At 28.5% G+C, this 20,446-nt stretch overlaps 2 protein-coding genes across 3 annotated transcripts; both read right to left on the minus strand.

The window, feature by feature from the left end:
• Positions 1-1,879: 1,879 nt before the first annotated feature.
• On the minus strand, positions 1,880-3,665 carry LOC112602659. The gene is made up of 3 exons (XM_025350855.1): positions 3,437-3,665; positions 2,813-3,057; positions 1,880-1,996 (listed from the first exon to the last, which is right to left on the minus strand). Exons 1-3 carry the CDS (start codon positions 3,605-3,607, stop codon positions 1,951-1,953), a joined length of 462 nt encoding a protein of 153 aa, XP_025206640.1. The 5' UTR covers positions 3,608-3,665; the 3' UTR covers positions 1,880-1,950.
• A 2,184-nt stretch (positions 3,666-5,849) lies between these two features.
• LOC112602777 (UDP-glucuronosyltransferase-like) lies at positions 5,850-19,525 on the minus strand. Of its 2 annotated transcripts, XM_025351096.1 has the most exons (5): positions 18,486-19,525; positions 11,007-11,033; positions 6,778-6,997; positions 6,317-6,536; positions 5,850-6,191 (listed from the first exon to the last, which is right to left on the minus strand). In XM_025351096.1, exons 1-5 carry the CDS (start codon positions 19,293-19,295, stop codon positions 5,912-5,914), a joined length of 1,557 nt encoding a protein of 518 aa, XP_025206881.1. In that variant the 5' UTR covers positions 19,296-19,525; the 3' UTR covers positions 5,850-5,911. The 2 variants fall into 2 exon arrangements, with proteins under 2 accessions (XP_025206881.1, XP_025206880.1); XM_025351095.1 differs by lacking the exon at positions 11,007-11,033 and having other exon boundaries at positions 18,459-19,521.
• Between the last annotated feature and the right edge of the window lie 921 nt (positions 19,526-20,446).

The raw sequence follows: 20,446 nt of genomic DNA on the forward strand, positions 1-20,446 counted from the left end.
ACAAATCACATTATCACAATCGTTATTCGTTATAATTTTATATTAACTCCTGCAACTCCTGCAATTCTGCCGACTGCCATATAAGAGTTCATTTCTAATTTCTAATTTTTCAAATTTCTATATTTTTCAATAGTTTTAAGCCTTCAAAATTGAAAAATATTAGTCCAACAGTTTTCCTTCAGCTTTAAATAGTTGTTGAAAAACTTAAATAAAAATAATTGAATTGATGCCATGTTAAATATTTTTTATAAATTATTCATTTGTTCTATCTGCATTACCCTGAAGATGAACACTGCAGGATTGATAGGCAAGTTATATGTTCATTTAACTCCTGAATAAAAGTTTGGTGGACAACAATAATGATGTATTCTTTGTTCACATGTTTGTGATTAGAGAAATGTATAATTTTTTTGCTTCATCTGAGTTTCATTTTAACACTAATTATTAATAAAATTAGGAGAAAATTAATAGATAGTTTTAACATTTTACTAAGTATATAATTACATAATTCTTTACTTACACAATTATTTCATTGTTATATATATTTTTTATTGAGTTAAATATCTGTTCAGTACTTGTATATGGCATCTGCTATTTTTATATTTTTTTCAACTTAACCATTGGAATATCAACTATTAGTGGCAAATGGTTATGATTCTTATTATTCCTAATCAAATTTTCATTTATATACATATTACCTTGCTGTATATTTATAAAATTCTGCTTTATTTTGATTTAACATTTAATTAATAAAAATATTTTTAAATATAATAACATATTATATTATCAAAAAATATTTGAAGCAAAATATCATAACCCTATTACCTTGTTACACTCTAGTTACATTTTATTTAAACGAAATATTTAATTAAAACACCGGGTAAAGTCAAATAAGTTAAAACTGGTTCATGCTGCAAAATATTTGCATTTTCTTCATGAACTAGAAAATTAATGATGGTATACATATGTATAGGCAATTGAGGGATTTTTTAAATTATTAATATTTTTACAATTATTTCTTTTACATAATTTTATATCATAAAAACATGTTTAAAAATATTTTCAATGATTAAAATTTATATTTTTTTTTGGTGTAATAACTGTAAAAGTTGGTTTGAGAAAAATAATTTTGGATCTTTAGACTGTTGTGTACTAGGGATGTTTTTTACTATGCAATAGTTTTTTGTTGCATTTTTCAAAATTTATACAAAGAACTACCTATAGAACATAACATTTTTTATTGGTATGGTAAATTAGTAAAAATATTTTTTCAAGAAAATATTGTTAAGTGACTTAAAATATGTAACAAAAATATTATCCATCAATAAAATTTATCACCATCAATTTTTTTATCCAATTATATTTAATATAATATATTTATTTGTACTGTATACATATATTATGCATTATGCATTGATGGAAAAAACCTTGTCATACTGCATTCAGGCAGGTTTTAAACTGCAGAATAAATAATTAATTGGGCAATAGGCAGTCAAGTATATACATATAAAAAAAAAAATCAATTTATTTTAACCAAAAATTAATTCATTTAGTTTTGAAAATGTTAGGGTCTTATTTAAATGATAAACTAAAATTTAAAAAAATGTATTTATTATAAATTGTAGGTAATAAAATTAAAAATATATTCCAAATAAAAATAACATTTAATTTATCATTGAAATACATTTGTATACTTTTTTTTAATATTGTTTAAGTTAAAATCTAAAATCTATACAACATTTTTGTATAAAAAGCAGGTTTGATAAGCGATGAATACAATATGAATTAAGAAATTAACTAGTGGTAACATATTTATATTAAAAAAAAAAAATTGTAAACTTGTTTTTGCACAACACATAATAATACACATTTAAAAAAAATTGAAGTAACGGTTCTGCTTAAAATAATTTGTTTTTTACCAACCAAAATCCTCTGCATACAATAAAAATATTAAGACATTGTGATATTGACATTGTTGAGACTATCATTTAAAGATCTTATGGTAAAATATAAGGAAATATATCATATTTGTTTATTTTATTTTTAATAATTTTAATAACCTTAAACAATATAGTTAAAATAAAATTTTATCAACTAGTGATGTAACAAAAATCTCAAAATAGTAAACAAAACTGTGGTTTCTTTGAAAGTATTGTGATATAATATAAATATCATTGTAACAAACTAATTTTCAAGTTCCTAGAAATTCACAATACAGCGAGTTGACTGTATTATAAATTAGAATATGAAAAACAAGATTACTTTATTCAAGTTGAAAACACAATTTGGCAACCAATTTTTGTAAGCGAGTGTTTAGGCCCTATCAGGTCGTCACCCCTACAGTCAATTATCTGCATACCTGTTATCTGTAGTTAAGCCTCACTCTTGTGTATAAGTCAGCAGCCAAATTATCTTCTTAACTTAGATAAAATAGAGATAGAATAAAGACTGATAAAATATTCTTGTTATTTAATAAAATTGACTAAAACTAAATAGTGGTTTCCAAATACTATTTTAGGAGGGCCACATTAGGAATTCAGGAATTTTTGTGAGTCCATCAAAATTAAATGTCATGTTTAATAAAAAAAAATTTAAATAAAAAGTAATTCAACGTTTGGTAACATAATGACAATTTAAAATGTAACATTTTATATGAATAGGTAATTTAAAGGTGTTAATAGTATTTGATTTTATTGAAATATAGAATACCTATTGCTAAAAATTATAATTTTTTATATGTACTAAAAATTAGATAAACATTTTTCTACCATATTATTTTACTATTTGTGAAATAAATTAAGTAAAAGGATACTGATCTGCTATTTGTCTATCATCGTGAATATTAAGTTCATTGAGAGAATCTAATTCTTCATTTACTGAATCAGAATGACTGTATGATATAAATGGTTTATAATCAGGATAGTTAGATGACCACATATTTTCATAATCATTCAAATTAGCAACAACTTCTGATTTAAATTTAGCAACAGAGTTGTAATCTTCTACCATTCCAGACCATGTTAAATTTTCTTCTTGTATCAAACTCTCAATTTCTTTCTATAAACAGAAAATATATTAACTAATTACTTTTTTAGTTTAAACTTAAGTAGGTACTAAATAGTAATAAGTACCTAATAACTAACTAAAATTAATAGTTATTAATTTAATAATATAATATGTATTTAAGAATCAGAGGTCTTCAAAATGTTTTCAAGTTAACCTCGTCTTTATTTGAGACTTGCAAACACATTATAAGAATATTATATATATATATTTACATATATTTTAAATTATTAAATACATGTCATACTGTAAATGCAACCAATGAAATTTTTTAAAAATTATAGTTGATCTACTGTCTAAAAAGGTCGAAGAACAGCGCTATAGATAATCAGATAAATGTAGATAAATAATGAACTTATTTTTAAATAGGTACCTTTTTATTTTCTACATCCTTGATCATATCTTTCAACATTGATAGTACTTTGACACCTTGATTAGAATTATTAGAATATATCATACTCATTGGATGAGCTACTTTTGCCTCCAATGATTTAACCTGAGTATCTATACGTTTAGCTAAAGCATGCATATCATTAAAATTCATATTTTATTATTTAGTAGGTACAGTTAACCGATAGTAATAAATTATTAATAATTATACAACTCTGAAACTATATTTTAAATAAACGTATTTATTTTTTAAAGAAAGAAAACGATAAGTCAATAAATAATAAAAATTAACTTAGCATAATACATAATACACAACACTAAGCGAATGGACATTCGTATTGGACTTATTGGAGACAAACGTCAGACAAAATATGAAAGAAATATAGAACAATAGTATAAATATTAAATATGCACTTTTAATAATCATGAATCTTGATATTAAAATTTATATAAGTTTATTATCAATAGATAATATTTTAATAATTATTTTGATTATTTACGCGCCAAAATCATAACATTATCAATGTCTCAAAACAGGCGTTGGTCAGTCTTTGCTCTTTCTTCTGATCAGTAGCCATGTCTGCGGTTTCTACATATAGTTTTAGATTGTAGGCAGAACTCAAAAACCATTGCATATACGATATACTATAGATTCAAGATTTGAAAAGTTATAATAAGTAGGTAATATTGTTGTGTTCATAACAAATAACAACATTATACTTGCCACATAAAAAAACGGTTGATTTTGAAAACGGAAAACGATAAACGAAAAAATGATAACAGGTAGATATAAAACAAAACATAATAATTAATGTAATATACTAATATATTATGTTTAAACTTTAGAATATTATTTAACAAAAAAAAAAAAAAAACTTAAAACTAAATAATTAAATCAATATTTTTATAAATTATCCTTAAAATAAAATGTATTTTCTTCATTTATGTAAGTTTCGTAAGAATAATTTTCCATGTGATTTGTTTTTATTTTAGCAAACAATCATTATATATTATATTCTGTACTTTAGCTATTATAGGCATTACTTGTTAAATATTATTTTTAAATTTATAATATTGATAATTGATGAATAATATCTAATTTAATATTATACCCAAAACTTGAGGGGACGCAAATTTAATTTGCCAGTAAGACAAGACAATTTCAGTTTCACCACTCATATCTCATTTGCGTTTATACGGGGGGTACCTACTACTATTTCTGTAGAGTAGGTAAATATTTATTAATAAATATATTTTAATGAATCTTTAGTATTAATATTCATTATTTTTATATATATTTTTTTAAATGCTATAACACGGGCTATTCAGACGAAATTTCCGCAGGGACTATAATACTTCAATAATTATTTTAGAATAATTAAAGAAGATTAGTACCTAAAAGATTACCTATTCTCTTTTTATTTTATATTTTGATAGCAAATGATTTAAGGTTCTTAAGAGCTTATAAAAAGTATTACTTTTTTAGGTTTTGAGTGGAACAATGAATGTATTGATTTTAGAATGATATGTATGTATTTTTTTCTTTGTGCCTGTCTTCACTTTTTGAACAGTAAAAATAGTTTTTTTTATTTTTAATTTTAAAGATTTACAATAAGCTAAAAATATCAAAAATATATGCACAAAAGTTTTTTTAAATTTTTATTAAGCACAATTTTGATAAAAATTAATATTTTAACAAAAACAACAAATGTAGATAATATTTTTCTGTAGATAATTGAAAATATATTATTCGTAGAGATTTGAAACTTTTAAACATTATTGATCTTATGTATAATTATTTACTAATTTACTATAAGTAAACATAATGATACTTCAATAATAATATTTAAATCAATTATAAGCTATTATTATGTGATGAACATATTCACCTTAATAAACGGTGTATGTACAACAAGTATAAGTTTTTTTTTTTTTTTTTTAGCATATGGCGCTTATGTCCGGGAGTAGGCCCAAAGGCCTAGTTCGGACGCCTATTTGGCAGAATTTTTAGTGGGCACCCGTAGGTTTCTGCCATGCCCAAGTATAAGTTAATAAAAGACAACAATTAACAGCTATAGATACTTTTTACTTTTTAGGCATAGCATTTTTAGATGTATAAATATATTGTTCATAATATAATCGTAATTAGACAAGTATTACTACAAGTATAAATCTTAAACGTACCTACCATTTTATGATATAAATTATTTTTAATTATTCTTAGTATAAACATTTTATTCATGTAGATATTAAAAAAAATGCATCTATAAAATAGTATCTAGTTTGTTATTACCTTAAAGTTCTACTATCCAATTTTTAAAATTCAGTATAGCACTTACATAGGTTATGTATAAATGTATTAATATTTATGTAATATCTAGCACTAATAATAAAAATTTTACCACTATTTAAGTAATTTTATTTAGCATACTTAACCTAAGTCAAATTATCTTAATTATTAAGATTTTTTCTGTTTAGATTTTCTATTGAACAATCTTAAAAGAACTTTAAAAATTAAGCAATAAAGTAATACAAAAATTGTTGTTACAGTTAAAAAAATTACAACTAGTACATCGATTAAATAGTATTGATACCATGGCATACCGACAGCGGCAGACCGAAGTTGCGGCGCCCCTTTGTGTCGGATGACATATTCTGTCCAATACACTGCAGTTTCTAAAGGAGACATAGGTCGATCACGAAAAGCTTCTGATAATTCTTTAGCCTTTTGCCTGTATCTATATTTTAAAAGTAAGTAAAGATCATAAAAATATAACACGCATAGAATAACATATTTGTACGTATTACTGCTATGGGAAACAGTATTCGCGGTAGATATTAAAGATTTTAACAATACACTTACTCAGGATTTGTAAGCATAGATGTTATTTTCATGTAAATTTCATCTTCATTTAAATCTCCGTAATTCATCAACTCTGCAGCTCCTTTGCTTACAACAGCTTTAATATTTGTCATTTGATCGCCAAAAATTGGCATTGATAAGATTGGAACGCCTTCATACACAGCTTCAGTAGTTCCCAATAGGCCACCATGAGATATAAATAGTTTAACATTAGGATGGGCTGTTCACCAAAAAAAATTTTAAAAATATTACTAACAAATAATAATTAACAATTATAAACTAATACGTATTCATGGTCAAAAATTTAAATTTAAATCTTAAAATTGCTGCAGTGAAATTGCATATTTATAAATTTAAATAGATAAGATTATAAATAACATAAATCATGTCAAATGCATATATATAGTATATACTACATTATATACAATATATATATACTATATTATAGATAAGGTACTCACCTAAAATATCTCGTTGAGGCATCCATTTGCGAATCATTACATTGGATGGTTTTCCGGGTAGTTCACCTTCCCATTTCCACAGAACTCGTTGTGGAATTTTATTAAAGACATTTAAGAACATTTGCCTTTTTTCGGCTGAAAAAGTTTCACCCCGTAATAAACTGCCCATGCAGAAATAAATTACTCCATTCTCAGCTTCGTCAATATATTTCTGTATGTCCTATAAACACATAAAATAATTGAATTAATAAATGTATAATAACTAAAAAACAATTCAACAATGAATTAATATTATATAATGAATTTTTATTTTGTTTTCAAACCTCTTCCAGAGGTTTTGGTGGTTTTACGTGCAGACCTCCTACTTCGATAACGTTTTGTGGTAGTGGCCTACTGCCCCATATAGTATGATATGTATTTATAAACAACAAGCTAGTCTTTAACACCAACTGATCTAATTTAGTTGAATTTTTATAACGTTTTGAAGCGATTTTCTGAGAGGATATTGATGATTTCATATAATACTCATGATAAGCCATCGATCGCAACAGTGTATTATAAGTTCGTTCTACGAAAGTCATTTGTGGTCCGTACGTTGTCATTAGTACTGGTATGTATGCAGGATGGGTGGACATCCCCATGCGATCGGCGGACCACACGAACAACGGAGATGTAGTCCATGCAATAAATGGAGCTTTGAATCGTTCTATCAACGCTAGGTATAGATCGGTATTACATGTTTCGGTCACAATTAAATCGTAAATGTCTTCTGGCTGGTTGTACAGTTGACGCAGTGCATCGGACTGAGTGTATGTTTCTCCATTACGCACGATGTGAAACATGTGTTTATAATTATTCAAAATTGATGGCGAATACATATGGTCCATGGTCACGTAGCTTGGGTCCAATACAGACGACATGTTGGTGATTTGTATTCGCTTGTATTGTTCGGAGGCAAGGTCTGGATAATGTGTATACACCGTTACATTATGACCACGGCGGTGAAGTTCGGACATGTAAGAATCAAAAATGATTTGATGACTAAGGGCTTCGATTGGAAATACGCCTAGAATGTTTGCACACAAAGCATCTTGAAAGAACGGAAGTATAACCAACAATTGTAATAGAATTTTTGAACTGCAGTTCATCATTTTTATATCGATTATATTTGAACACACACTACCATAATACAAACATATTATAACGTTTTCTATGTATTTCAAAAGAAAATAATCTACATTTATTAGGTACCTAATCTCTATTGATTAGAAAAAGACAAATTTATCGTTCTTTTTTTATCAGAATGTTATTTGAGTGTTTGAGTGATTATATCAACACAATACTTATATAGCTCGAATAACTTGGGTTGTATAAATATATATAGTATACGTATATTTTATTATACTATTAGTGTAGTTATATCTAATTAGTAATTATATGACTGGTTTTACGTGTTTTATTGAAAACATTAAACAAAACTACTATTATTATGCTACAAATTAGACATTTATATCATAGTTAAAGGTTTGATTGGCATTATGTATATCCTACCAATTTCTACAACAGCCGGTACTAACGATTTAGATTTAAATAGTACAAAATTAGCGTTAATTATAATCAAATAAGCATTCAAAATTAATTGGTCTAATAAAACCTTAACGTAAACATTTTGTTTAATAATTATTAAACTTCGACTTAAGTCTATAAATTGTATTTTCAAATACAAATAAACCCCATTTTTGTGCCTAAGCCGGTTAATATTGAAAATATATTAACTAATATGGCTGTCCAATTATAATGCTGATACTAAAGCAACAATTTGTAACTATTCAGAATATGTTGAATTTTAATACATATCCTAAAAATATTCGTTATTTAAATGTTCAGTACTAAGTAAATTAAACTTAAAAGGATTGTTTAATAATATCTTCACGCTATCTAATTAAAATAGGTATGACTTCATATATTTTTTCGTGGTCATAAAATCACAAAATTATATTTTATGGAACGTTTTACTTTATTTATTGAATTGCCTTCGATATGGTTGATACATTTTTGTTATTATTTATAGGCATTGACCCTCTAAATTAAATTATAAATTTAATAATTTATTTATTATAAATATAATAAAAATTATTTATGTTAGGATAGTTAGTGAAATAGTGATAATAGAAATATTGTATCTCTTGTTTGGGAGTCTGAATATGGTGGGTAAACTAAATTATGACTAAAATTTAATGAGGGAACACAACTAAGATGATTGCCGTGTTCGCTGGAGAAACTACTGTAACATTACTAATTACTGTTACAAATAAAACAATCATTAAAGTTATGTGCGTAGTTTATTTCGAATAAAATATTATTAATGAGAATATTCTATAATATCTATGAACATTGAACACTCTTGTATTATAATTATTACTTAAGATAAAACATTTAATAGATTAAAACGTGAAATATACATTTTGTTACTATTGTATATTTTAATAGGTACTTTAGTCAATGTAATTAAATAAAATATTTAGTAATTTAGGTAAACGTTAGCAACACAATTATTTAAAAAGTGTACAATTATATTAAATTAAAATTATTCACTAAAATACCTAGTTTTATCGTATTTGAGAAAGATAAGAACAAAAAAACATGATTTTATTATTGTTAATCGCCGACTAATAGACAACTTAATACTTTTAATGGTTAATGTATATAAAAACTACTAATTACCAGTATCATATTACTTTTTTAAAAGATGAGATTGGATCGTTGAATTGATAACTTGTAGATAAAACGTCTTCTATTGAACATACAATTTTAACAATTTTTAGTTTATTTTATAAATAGCTATATTTATTTTAAACTATATAATATATCTAGCTTTTGATAAATGTTTTTTTTAAGTTATACACATTTTCTTATTAAAAAATAGTTTTTGATTTAAAATTATCAACTATATTATTTTAAATAGGTATTATTGTATACTGAATAACAGAGAAAAGCTACTTTTAAGAAATATAAATATTATATAGGTATTGGTTATAATATTATTTGTTGACCGTTTAGTTTAGGTAAATTGAGTGTTTATTTTATTTTTATATTTTATGGTTCTTTAAACATAATAATATGTCCAATCCCGGATTAAGAGGAGGCCTGGGACTCACAACCGATATCAAACAAGGGGTAAGGACCACTAAAATTGTTTGGTCCCGGACCCAAAATTATCTTAATCCGAGCTTGATGATGTCATATCAATTTACCTATGATTATTATTAATTTTTATAATATTTATATATCTTATTTTCACCGAAAAATTTGAAGTTAAATCAATTAAATAATTACAATTTTAAAAATTCTTGTCATGAAATAATAACCACTTGTAGCATAAAGTGGGTTATTTTTTTAGAAACTATTGAATGTATTGGAAATTATTTAAATTTTGACGAACCACAATAATATCAATGACCTTTTTTTTAGTTATTTGAGAAAAAGTAACACATGTATAAAAAAATGTATTATTTAAAAATACGTGACCCACTCTTGGGAACCTCTTTACTATACAATAGACGCTTATAGATGTTACGTTTAAGTCTTGCTACCTTTTGTACAAATAGTCCAACCCGAAAATTATTCTGTTTTAACATACGCCACTGCCTAGTATTTACCTAAATTGTGGTAATTATCAACAGTTCCGTAACAATACCATACCCGTAAGCCGTATCGTGATTTGTGAGTATAAAAGAAAATAATATTAAATTATTATGTGTTTGGTTTAGTAAAATTCAAGTAATATTCATAAGTGCAATATAATTTATAAAACACAATTACATGGCGATTACAATGAAAGTGTTTTCGACTTTATGAAAAAAGATGGGCATTCTTATAGGCATTCACCTATAAGAATAAATCGTATATTTCTATATCTTACCAATAGGTGTGCCAGTAATATTGAGTAGTTTAATATTTATGTAACAGATAAAATAAATTTATAAAAACTATGTTACTATTGTTCATTGTCGGGATTGTGACTTGAAAATCTATAGGATTTTTTTGGCTAACGTAGTATAGAATATTATTATTATTATTATTATACAATATTATACTGTTTATATTATATAGGTAATGATTATTCTAAACTAAATACAACTGTATGGTACAGTGTACACAAATCGTTATGAAATATTTTACCTAATTTATAATGGTAAATAGTGACATAATGTATCTCGAGTACTAACGAGTGGCAATTGTTTGCGTGGCGCGATGTGCATCCACCGACCTCCCAGCAGCCGCGGTGGCGACGCCCGTCGCAGGACAATGCGTGTTGTGCCACCAGACTGACGTTGGACGCCAACTCGTCCAGGGACACGTCAGGCCCATACGTTTCCAGCGTCCGCTGGCTCCAGGGCCGGTGCAGCAGCCAAAACGCGGCGGCGGTCGAGGCCGCCACGGCCGCGTTGACGAGCCGCTGGCCGAAGTCCATGCGCACCGGCAGGCCGCTCAATAAGGACGGCCTGAACGCCGCGTGTTGCGACTGGCCGACCAGGGGCAGGTTCCACGGCGTCAGCGGACGCTGCTGGCACACGGGCGGCGCGCGGTACTGGCGACGAAACCGAGCGACAGCTCGGTGTTGAAATGTTCGGCGACGATCAAGTCGAACGACGCGGCGCGGTCGTCGAGCAGACTCGGACGGCCGGCACGTCGAACAGGCCCTCCGTCGTCCTGGCAAGCCTACAGATGCGAACATGTCCTTCAACGCGCCGACCACGCCGAATCCCCTGGCGGTGTGCTGGATAGGGACTTCGTTGTTGGACATGGGCATGGAACCGGCGACGCTGATGTCGGTGATGTTCGGGTGCGCCGAATCGAAGTTGCTGATCACGTGCACGTCGTGCCCGCGGTCCGCCAGCGCCCGCAGGTAGGGCAGGAACACCATGTGATGGCTGTACCCGTGATGCGGGAACACCCCGAGCACGCGAGCCGCGGACGCGCTTCGGGACCCGGCGGCCACGGCGGCCGCGACGAGCAGACAAAACGTCGTTATGGCGTCGGTGTTCACCATGGTCGCTGCGCGCTAACACTGTTTATAGAATGTGGTTGTCGAGTGGTTACGTTCTAACTGCGATCGCGGATTGTAAAACGACTGTAAAACGTACTAGACGAGAATGACGTATAGGAATCTAATCATATCATTGATATTATGCTTATCGTAAGTCGTGATGTAGGTATTGAATATCGTCATCCGACAGTATTAGCCGGATGAGTGCAGGTATACATGTATAATATACTCAAAAATGTCTGATGTGACGAGTATTTTAAAATATACGCGACGGTTCGTCCAATGAATGAGGTTCATGACTAACCGAGTTGAGCGGATCTGAGTGTGGGCATTGTACTATTTATAACAAAAAAAAAAAACCGATGAATTGTCGAGTGGAATGGCAAGTGCCAAACATTTGATACGCTTTTAGTTTTTTAGTGAAGCCACAACGCATTGATTTCATAATGATAAACTTCATGTTTTCATTTTGTCTGAACACACTTTTTTATGACCATCAAAAACTATATTTTTGATTTTTGTAATTATAACAGCCAATAGGAACGTAAATACAAAAAAAACAGGAATATTCACTTAAAATCAGATTTCAACATAAATGATTTTGTTTTCGTTGTAGATTTAAAAACCAAGAATAACTTAGACTTGAATTTTTCACAAAAATATTTACATTAATAATTATTTCGACATGATAATCATACAAAAATATTTTATCTCTTGAACTTTTATGAGTACTAGAAAGTTTAGACGAAGGAATAAAATTGATTGATATGTGACGAATTTAATTTATTTACAGTGAATAGATGTTTATCCAGCCAACCAGAGAGTTACATGAATTGTTAAAAGCATAGTAAGTCAGAAAATTTAAGTTAATACATAACCTAAATTTAATTAATATAAATATTTTCAGTTATGACCTATGAACCTTTTTGTCCTTTATATTATGCTTCAATAACTTTATCCATCATAATTTTGTATAATATTGATATAGTATTTATTTTTTTATTTTTTATTAATTTTATTTATTTTTTTTTAGATGAATCGATAGTATGAATCCATCATTTTGAATACATTTTATCGATTTTAGAGTAAGTACATAATGTTGTAGTTATATTTATAAAATACGATCTTATACAAAAGAAATATTTCGTCATAAAATATTAACAACTCTTTTACAAGACCCATTGACTAGTTTCCTGATTTTAGGGTTTGCAATTTGTGCTTCTATAATGTGTATAGTGTATACATATTTTTTTCACTCTAATTTATATCTATAGGTACAATGTACATAAACAAATATAATATATTAGAACTTCAATTATTCTGTTTATCTTTACTGATAAAAATCAATTGGTATTTTAAGTGAGTTTTAATATTTAAAAATAAAAGCAAAAACTAAGATAATATTTAAAATGTATAATTAATATAAAGTACACAGAATAAGTTATATTATTTGTTTTAATATTTAAATATGTTATATTAGCTTAATGAACTGTATGAATAACTATTATATTTTGTTTCAAAAAAAAAAAAAAACCTGGTAAGTTCCTCATGAATAATAACAACAGTATTAATTATAATCTTAACGTTATTATTCACAATTATTATTCACTGTAGTTAAAGAAAATATGTATGACGTATACATGAAACTTGTGTAAATTTTACCTAAGCAACCTATTTTAAATTCTGAACGCAGCAATGAATGTATTTGTTTTATATTGAATAATGATCTATTTTTTTTTATGACTTTGATTTTAGGAGTTGTTTAGAATTCTTTCTTTAAACGTGGTTTTTGGCAACAAATTTTAATTAGATGTACTTTTAAAAGAGGAAACTAAAGTAAAATACTCTAATTTACTGTTCAAAATAAACCAAAAAAATAACTAAATAGTAAAGATATGAATTTATGAAACCAGTTTTTGTATTTTTGACAGAATTAAATTTATTTTCATTATAGATTTATTGATTTTGAAATTATCTCTTTTTTTTTGTATGTGTTTGTACAATAAATAGTTGAAAGATGTTTTGATCTTAAACTTTGATGGCAAATTGGATGATATTGTAAACATCTGATTTTAATTATTTTAATAAATAACGACTTGATTAAGATTTTGTTGTGTATCATTACTAATAAAATAACTAATAAATTATTTTAATTTAAAAGACTTAAAGTTGTTTGTACTAAAATTTTAATTTATGTTTCTCTGTCTATCTGATTTGTCTAAATTTTATTTTGTAGAATTGTGAGCACTAAAGAGTAAAGATAGCAACATTATTTTGATTAAAGTTTAACAATCTATTAGAATACGAGATAAATATCGTACATTTTATACTATTAGCTTGTAAAATTATAATTCTATAAAAACAATTTTAGAATAAAAAAAATGTATACATTTTATTATTTTTAGTACATTTTTGGCCAAATTAGTCACAAATTTATTATTTCCTATTTCCTAATTTATTATCATTTCATTTTTTTCATAAAATAATGATCATAGAAAATTTAAAGGTCAAAATCATCGTTATATAAAGTGTATTTTAATGATCTATAAGCAGTGGCATGGTCAAGATTTTTAAATAGGGTGGGAGCAAAGTCAACATATAAGGTAAAAAAAAATATTTTCAACTACTCTCAATAAAACATAGTGTAAAAAAAAACTAATACAAAATTATATCAACTTATCTATGTTATGTATTTTTTAAACCTATAAAATAAACTCTGTAAATATATAAATACGTTGATATGGTTAATGAAGAGGGGGGAAATTAAAATAATCGATGACATTAAAGAAAGTCATTGAATTATTAATACAAGTGATGAATATTATTTTTTTTTTATGTGCATATAAAATAATATAATATAGTTAAATGTTAATCCTGATAAATATTCTTAGGTAAAACAGTTATATGTTAATACTGAGGTCAAAGTATACAATGTAAATTTTTAATCTAAGACTTGTAACACTGTCATGTGTTATTATATTATTTTCTAAACCATTTTATATTTTTAATATATTTATTTAACACGTAAATATTTCTGTATACATGTGACCAGTGAGCTCTGCGCTTTTTAACTAGGCTCTCTAACCCTTTTTCATTCTTTTTTTTTTAAGCTAAAATGTTATAACTCTCATATAAAAATTTGAATAAAAAATAAGTAGGTAATACAAAAATTGTAAATTATACTAACATTTATCAACATTTTATAAAAACTATAATACACCCATTGTTATAATGTCCTGTAAAATACAATATCGCATAATTTATCTGATATCTGAACCTTCCTTCTAATATTAGTTATTAGTCTTATTACGCTCTAATTTTTAAATTGATTGCTTTGGTAATTATTATTTGACAAAACTATTTTTTAAAACATTTTTGATATAACGAAGATAATTTTTTCAAAGAAAAACCAAATTCCAACTAATGATGTTGTATTAATTATTATTATTTTACTTAATAATAATTAATATTTACAATAATACTTATTTTTATTAGATACTATTTATTAAATAAACATATTTATATTTTATTGTAGACTATCTAACTAGAATAGTATAATAATAATAATAATAATAACTAGTTGTTATTATGGTTTTTAAATAGTTAGATATATACTATATTACTATGATATAGGTTATATTAATATATACACAAATACATTAACACAAATATATACTTTTTCTTTCTAAATGTCTGCCAAATCTCCTAATTTCAAAATTTAGTATTAAGCATAGATAATTTTTTGTAAATAATATGGAAGAGTACCCCCAAAACCTTTGAACTATTTACACCTATCTCTCTAAATATAAATTTAATACCTCCCTATAAGTATTGATTTATTGAATATATTTTTCATTAAGTATATTCTTATACATATATATTAACTGAGTATTTTTTTTTTAATTTGAATATAATATTTTAATTTTCTTGTGTCATTTTAAAACGTAAACTAAAATATATAGCCTAAAACACGAGTTAACTACAGCAATACATTTTTTTTATCAATATTATTAGTAATTATTGAGTAATTAATTATTATTAATATTGTTATTATTTTAATATTTATACATACACCTATAAATGTATCTTGTTTATGTTAACACGTTGCATTTATAATGTTTCACTTATTCTTGATAATAGAATTAAGTACATATTTTTTATGCACATCATATACCTAATAAATACGAGTGATAAAAATATATAAATTAATAACAATAAAAATATAATAACATCATTTTTTTCCTGTACGTTTTAATTTTTACATCCCTCGTCGTTTATTAGATTACTTCACTTACTTAGGCATGCTGTTAAGTCATTGTTTTATACTTACAATAATAAATGTAAACAATTTATTTTCCCAAATTTAGGTAAAAAGTAAAATAAAATAAAAAAGTAAACTTTTATTTCCTAACTAAATGACTTCCGAACCAAACCTAATTGAGAAGAAAAATGAATGTATTCATTTTACAATGATGTGTGTATGTTTATTTGTATTTTACAATTTTCAAAATAACTAGAAAAAACTAACAAAAAAAAAATTGAGGAAAAACGAGAATGAATGAAACCAGTATTTGATAAAATAAATTTTGTTTTATTTGGCGAACACAGAAACGAATAACATTAGATGATAGAAATTTTCATCAAATATTTATATTAAGATTTTCTATACATTTTCCAAATAGGTAGGTATAATGATTATTTTTAAGCTAGTTATCGACATTTTCAAATTTTTTTTTATTTTTTTATTTTTATTATAAAAGTCAATAAAAAACTTTTCATTTAATAAAAAAACCTTGAAAATTTAATGTAATAGTTATTCATATAATTGTCATATACTAATTCAAAAATATGAAAAATACATAATCAAAATATTTTTTATAAGTGTTTATTATGTTAGAATTTTGACGAAATCGATTGAAATTGCAAATTATTCCATAAACTTCATTGTTTTAAAATGCATAAACATTTTATTCTTTATATCTAAGGGTTTTAAAATTTAGTATAAGATTTTTTCGTGAATACTTCATAATAAAACCAAACCAACCTAAAAAAAAATGTATAAGTAGAGGTTTTTTATGAAACTTTTAAGTTCAAATTCTCACAAAATTAAATATTTAAATGAAGATTATAACGATTTTAACTATAATTATAATTATAATTTAAACTATATGTGGTTACTTGAATGTTTAAAGTAAATTATTATATTTTATACCTACAATTAAATTTTTAAAATCAATGTTTTTGACAAAATAAATCCAGCTTATTGTATTGCTAATAGTACAATACATTTCTTTAATAGTAATATAAATACGAGTATATTATATTATCATATAATATATTAATATACTTAGTAAATAGTAATATAGGCTGACAGACCGTTTTCGTTCAGAATTGTTTTTTGTATGCAATTATTTGATGGATTTCATTGAATTCAAATTTCTCACATTCATTACAGTGACATACTTTTCAATGACTATGCACATTCGACAAAATTGTATGTACAACGATGAGGCAGTTTCTTACTTTTCTTTTTATTTTAGAATCATATATTTGCAATAAGTTCTATAAAAAAAAACTGAAACTAAACTTTTGTTATAAAGGATTTTCTCGCTTAAGTTAACAAAACTTATTTCATCTTATTTGTCTGTAACCGTTATGTTAAATCAAGGATTTTAGCAAAAAATTATACCTACGAATGCACTTTATAGTTATCTTTAAAGAAGAATTTTCTTAGATTCAATAGAATTCAATTTGTTTGAAGATACAATACGTTGATGTTCCATTAATATAACACAAAATCGCAATTTAAAACAAAATAATATTTTTTTTACATCTAAAAAAATAAAACAGTAGTTTTTAAAGTTCTTAAAGAATACGTAGTTTATAAATATATTGAAACAACATCAGCTAATGGTAGCTAACGTTCAATTATTTATTAATTACTATCAGGAAAAAATGTCTTGTCTTTTTTATATATATGTAGATAATTACTGCGTTTAGTCTAGATTATATTATAACGTCGTTACGCAATTTTATTAGCTCTATCAACGACTATTTAATAGTTATCATTAATCATTATTTTTATTAACCCGTTACCAATTTTGCTTCCTAAGCTTAATTAATTTAAATATTTGCTGTACTTATAGTTTTGTAATCTATAGTGATGAAAAAAAACTGTAGCTAGGAATACCAATTCATGCTATTCTTCACAGTTACTTGAGTATAACGCATATTATATAAATGCGTTATTATTCTCTTTATCGTACAGAATAATATATGATCCAAAAAATTTGACAAAAACCTAACTTAACCTAACCTAACATTTGGTTCATGTAATATTCCAATATACATACATCAAATAGCCAATAATAGACATACCTACATCGTGCATTTATTAAATTACCAGTCTATATATATATCTGATCAATGGTCGCGTGCGATACTTGGGATTATGGAATTGTCTAAAATGGAAATACTGTAACGTATATCGCCATATTTACAAACATTAAACGCGCAAAAACTACGCGCGATTGCGAGTAAAAATATTATTTCGCGTTACTGTGTACGAGTCGATTAATTTTTGTTATTTATATCATAAAATACGTGCAGATAGTATATTACAGGTACTAACGAGTGGCAGTCGTTTAGGTGGCGCGATGTGCATCCCACCGACCTCCTTTAAAGCAGCCACGGAGGGCGACACCCCGTGTAAGGACCAGTGCGTGTTGGCCAACACCAGACTGACGTTGGACGCCAACTCTTCCAGGGACACGTCCAGGCCCATACGTTTTTCCAGCGTCCGCTGGCTCCAGGGCCGGTGCAGCAGCCGAAACGCGGCGACGGACGCGGCCGCCACGACCACGTTGGTGAGCCGCTGGCCGAAGTCCATGCGCGCCGGCACGCCGCTCAAGAAGGACGGCCTGAACGCCGCTTGTTGCGACTGGCCGACCAGGGGCAGGGTCCACGCCGTCAGCGGACAGCTGCTGAGCAACACGAACGGCGCGCGGTACTTGGCGACGAAACCGAGCGACAGCTCGGTGTTGAAGTGTTCGGCGACGATCAAGTCGAACGACGCGGCGCGGTCGTCGAGCAGACTCCGGACGGCCGGCACGTCGAACAGGCCCTCCGTCGTCCTGGCCAAGCCGTACAGATAGAACATGTCCTTCAACGCGCCGACCACGCCGAATCCCCTGGCGGTGTGCTGGATAGGGACTTCGTTGTTGGACATGGGCATGGAACCGGCGACGCTGATGTCGGTGATGTTCGGGTGCGCCGATTCGAAGTTGCTGATCACGTGCACGTCGTGCCCGCGGTCCGCCAGCGCCCGCAGGTAGGGCAGGAACACCGCGTGATGGCTGTACCCGTGATGCGGGAACACCCCGAGTATGCGGGCCGCGGACGCGCTCCGGGACGCGGCGGCCACGGCGGCCGCGGCGAGCAGACAGTACGTTGCGGCGGCGCTAACCATAACGATGACCGGAGCGTGTGCGTATATAGTGTCGCGCGAACTTTAAATGCACGACTGATATTGTCGGGACGCGTACCTACGTTTAGATCGCATGCGTCAAGCGCCGCGTTCGTAATGCATACACACGCGTTCGTTGTATATCGTGTTGGATAGATGATGCTGAACGAGAACGCGCAGCGCAATTAAATCCGCCCCGACGCGCGTAGCGCAGATAAAAATATAATAGATAATATGCACTTGACGTCTCATCGTCCTTTGTGTAAATAATGATCTACGACATCAGTCCGCTGTAGGGAGTACGCGCGGTCGAGTTGACGCCTCGCCGGCCGTCTCAAATTTTTTTTTTCTTTTATACATCACCTGTTATGACTTACGCATGACATTATTAGCCGCAGCAGCGGTCCCCCCCCCCCGACCATTAGTTTCGTTTCGTACCCCTAAGTTCAATGTTTCGCCGGATTGTACCCATCGTTCGTGGTTTTTAAATTTTTTCACACGACCACTCTTAAAGACGTTTAAAAATAAAAAATTTAAAAAAAATAAAAATGTCACGTCATATTCTATATACCTATACTCCCCATCTGTTAATCGCGGATAAGTCGACGACGGTCGAGTTTTAATTTGCGTGTGACACAAATTTTCATTTTTAATGACATACGTATGTCGCATTGAATATTTTCGAAACGAATTCGATATTTTCCGCCATTAGTCGATTTTTTTTTCACGTACCTACCCCGTGAAATCTTCTCACATACCAGGGGTATGGTCGGGAGGGAACCGCAGCTGAGTTATATTTGTTCACATTACTCGCAATTTTCGCTGTTATAACCCGTCGATTTTTTAATTATTATTACTATTATTATATTTTTTGGAATGAATATGACGTGGCGTCATTTCCGAATTTTGTCCCGAGTATAATATTATAATTTACCAGTAGGTAAATTACCTTGTCGATAATCATAATCCATTCCGATCGTCGTTATTCGTTCTAAAAAAACTTTAAGATTTCAAAATTGTTTTCATTTAAACAACGTATTTTAAAATATTTAAATACCATCAGTGGCAGGCAGAAACGTGGGGGGGAAAGTCAATTGACTTACGGGTTTTTTTTTTCAGTAAAATATGATCCCTCAAAATGACAAATTACTTAA

Source organism: Melanaphis sacchari, unplaced genomic scaffold, assembly GCF_002803265.2.
Source record: "Melanaphis sacchari strain LSU unplaced genomic scaffold, SCAv2.0 Contig8_pilon_pilon, whole genome shotgun sequence".
NCBI lineage: Eukaryota > Metazoa > Arthropoda > Insecta > Hemiptera > Aphididae > Melanaphis > Melanaphis sacchari.

Bases quoted from the DNA above. Each gene is read 5' to 3' on its own strand.
- LOC112602777 (XM_025351096.1), bottom strand. From the start codon at position 19,295: ATGGTTAGCGCCGCCGCAACGTACTGTCTGCTCGCCGCGGCCGCCGTG. The intron at 6,998-11,006 runs GTTAGTACTCGA...ATGTGTTTATAG, and splicing joins CACGCAAACAATTGCCACTC to GACATACAGAAATATATTGA. The intron at 6,192-6,316 runs GTAAGTGTATTG...TTTAAAATATAG, and splicing joins TCTATGCTTACAAATCCTGA to ATACAGGCAAAAGGCTAAAG.
- LOC112602659 (XM_025350855.1), bottom strand. From the start codon at position 3,607: ATGAATTTTAATGATATGCATGCTTTAGCTAAACGTATAGATACTCAG. The intron at 3,058-3,436 runs GTACCTATTTAA...TTCTGTTTATAG, and splicing joins AGGATGTAGAAAATAAAAAG to AAAGAAATTGAGAGTTTGAT. The intron at 1,997-2,812 runs GTATCCTTTTAC...TTTTACCATAAG, and splicing joins GATAGACAAATAGCAGATCA to ATCTTTAAATGATAGTCTCA.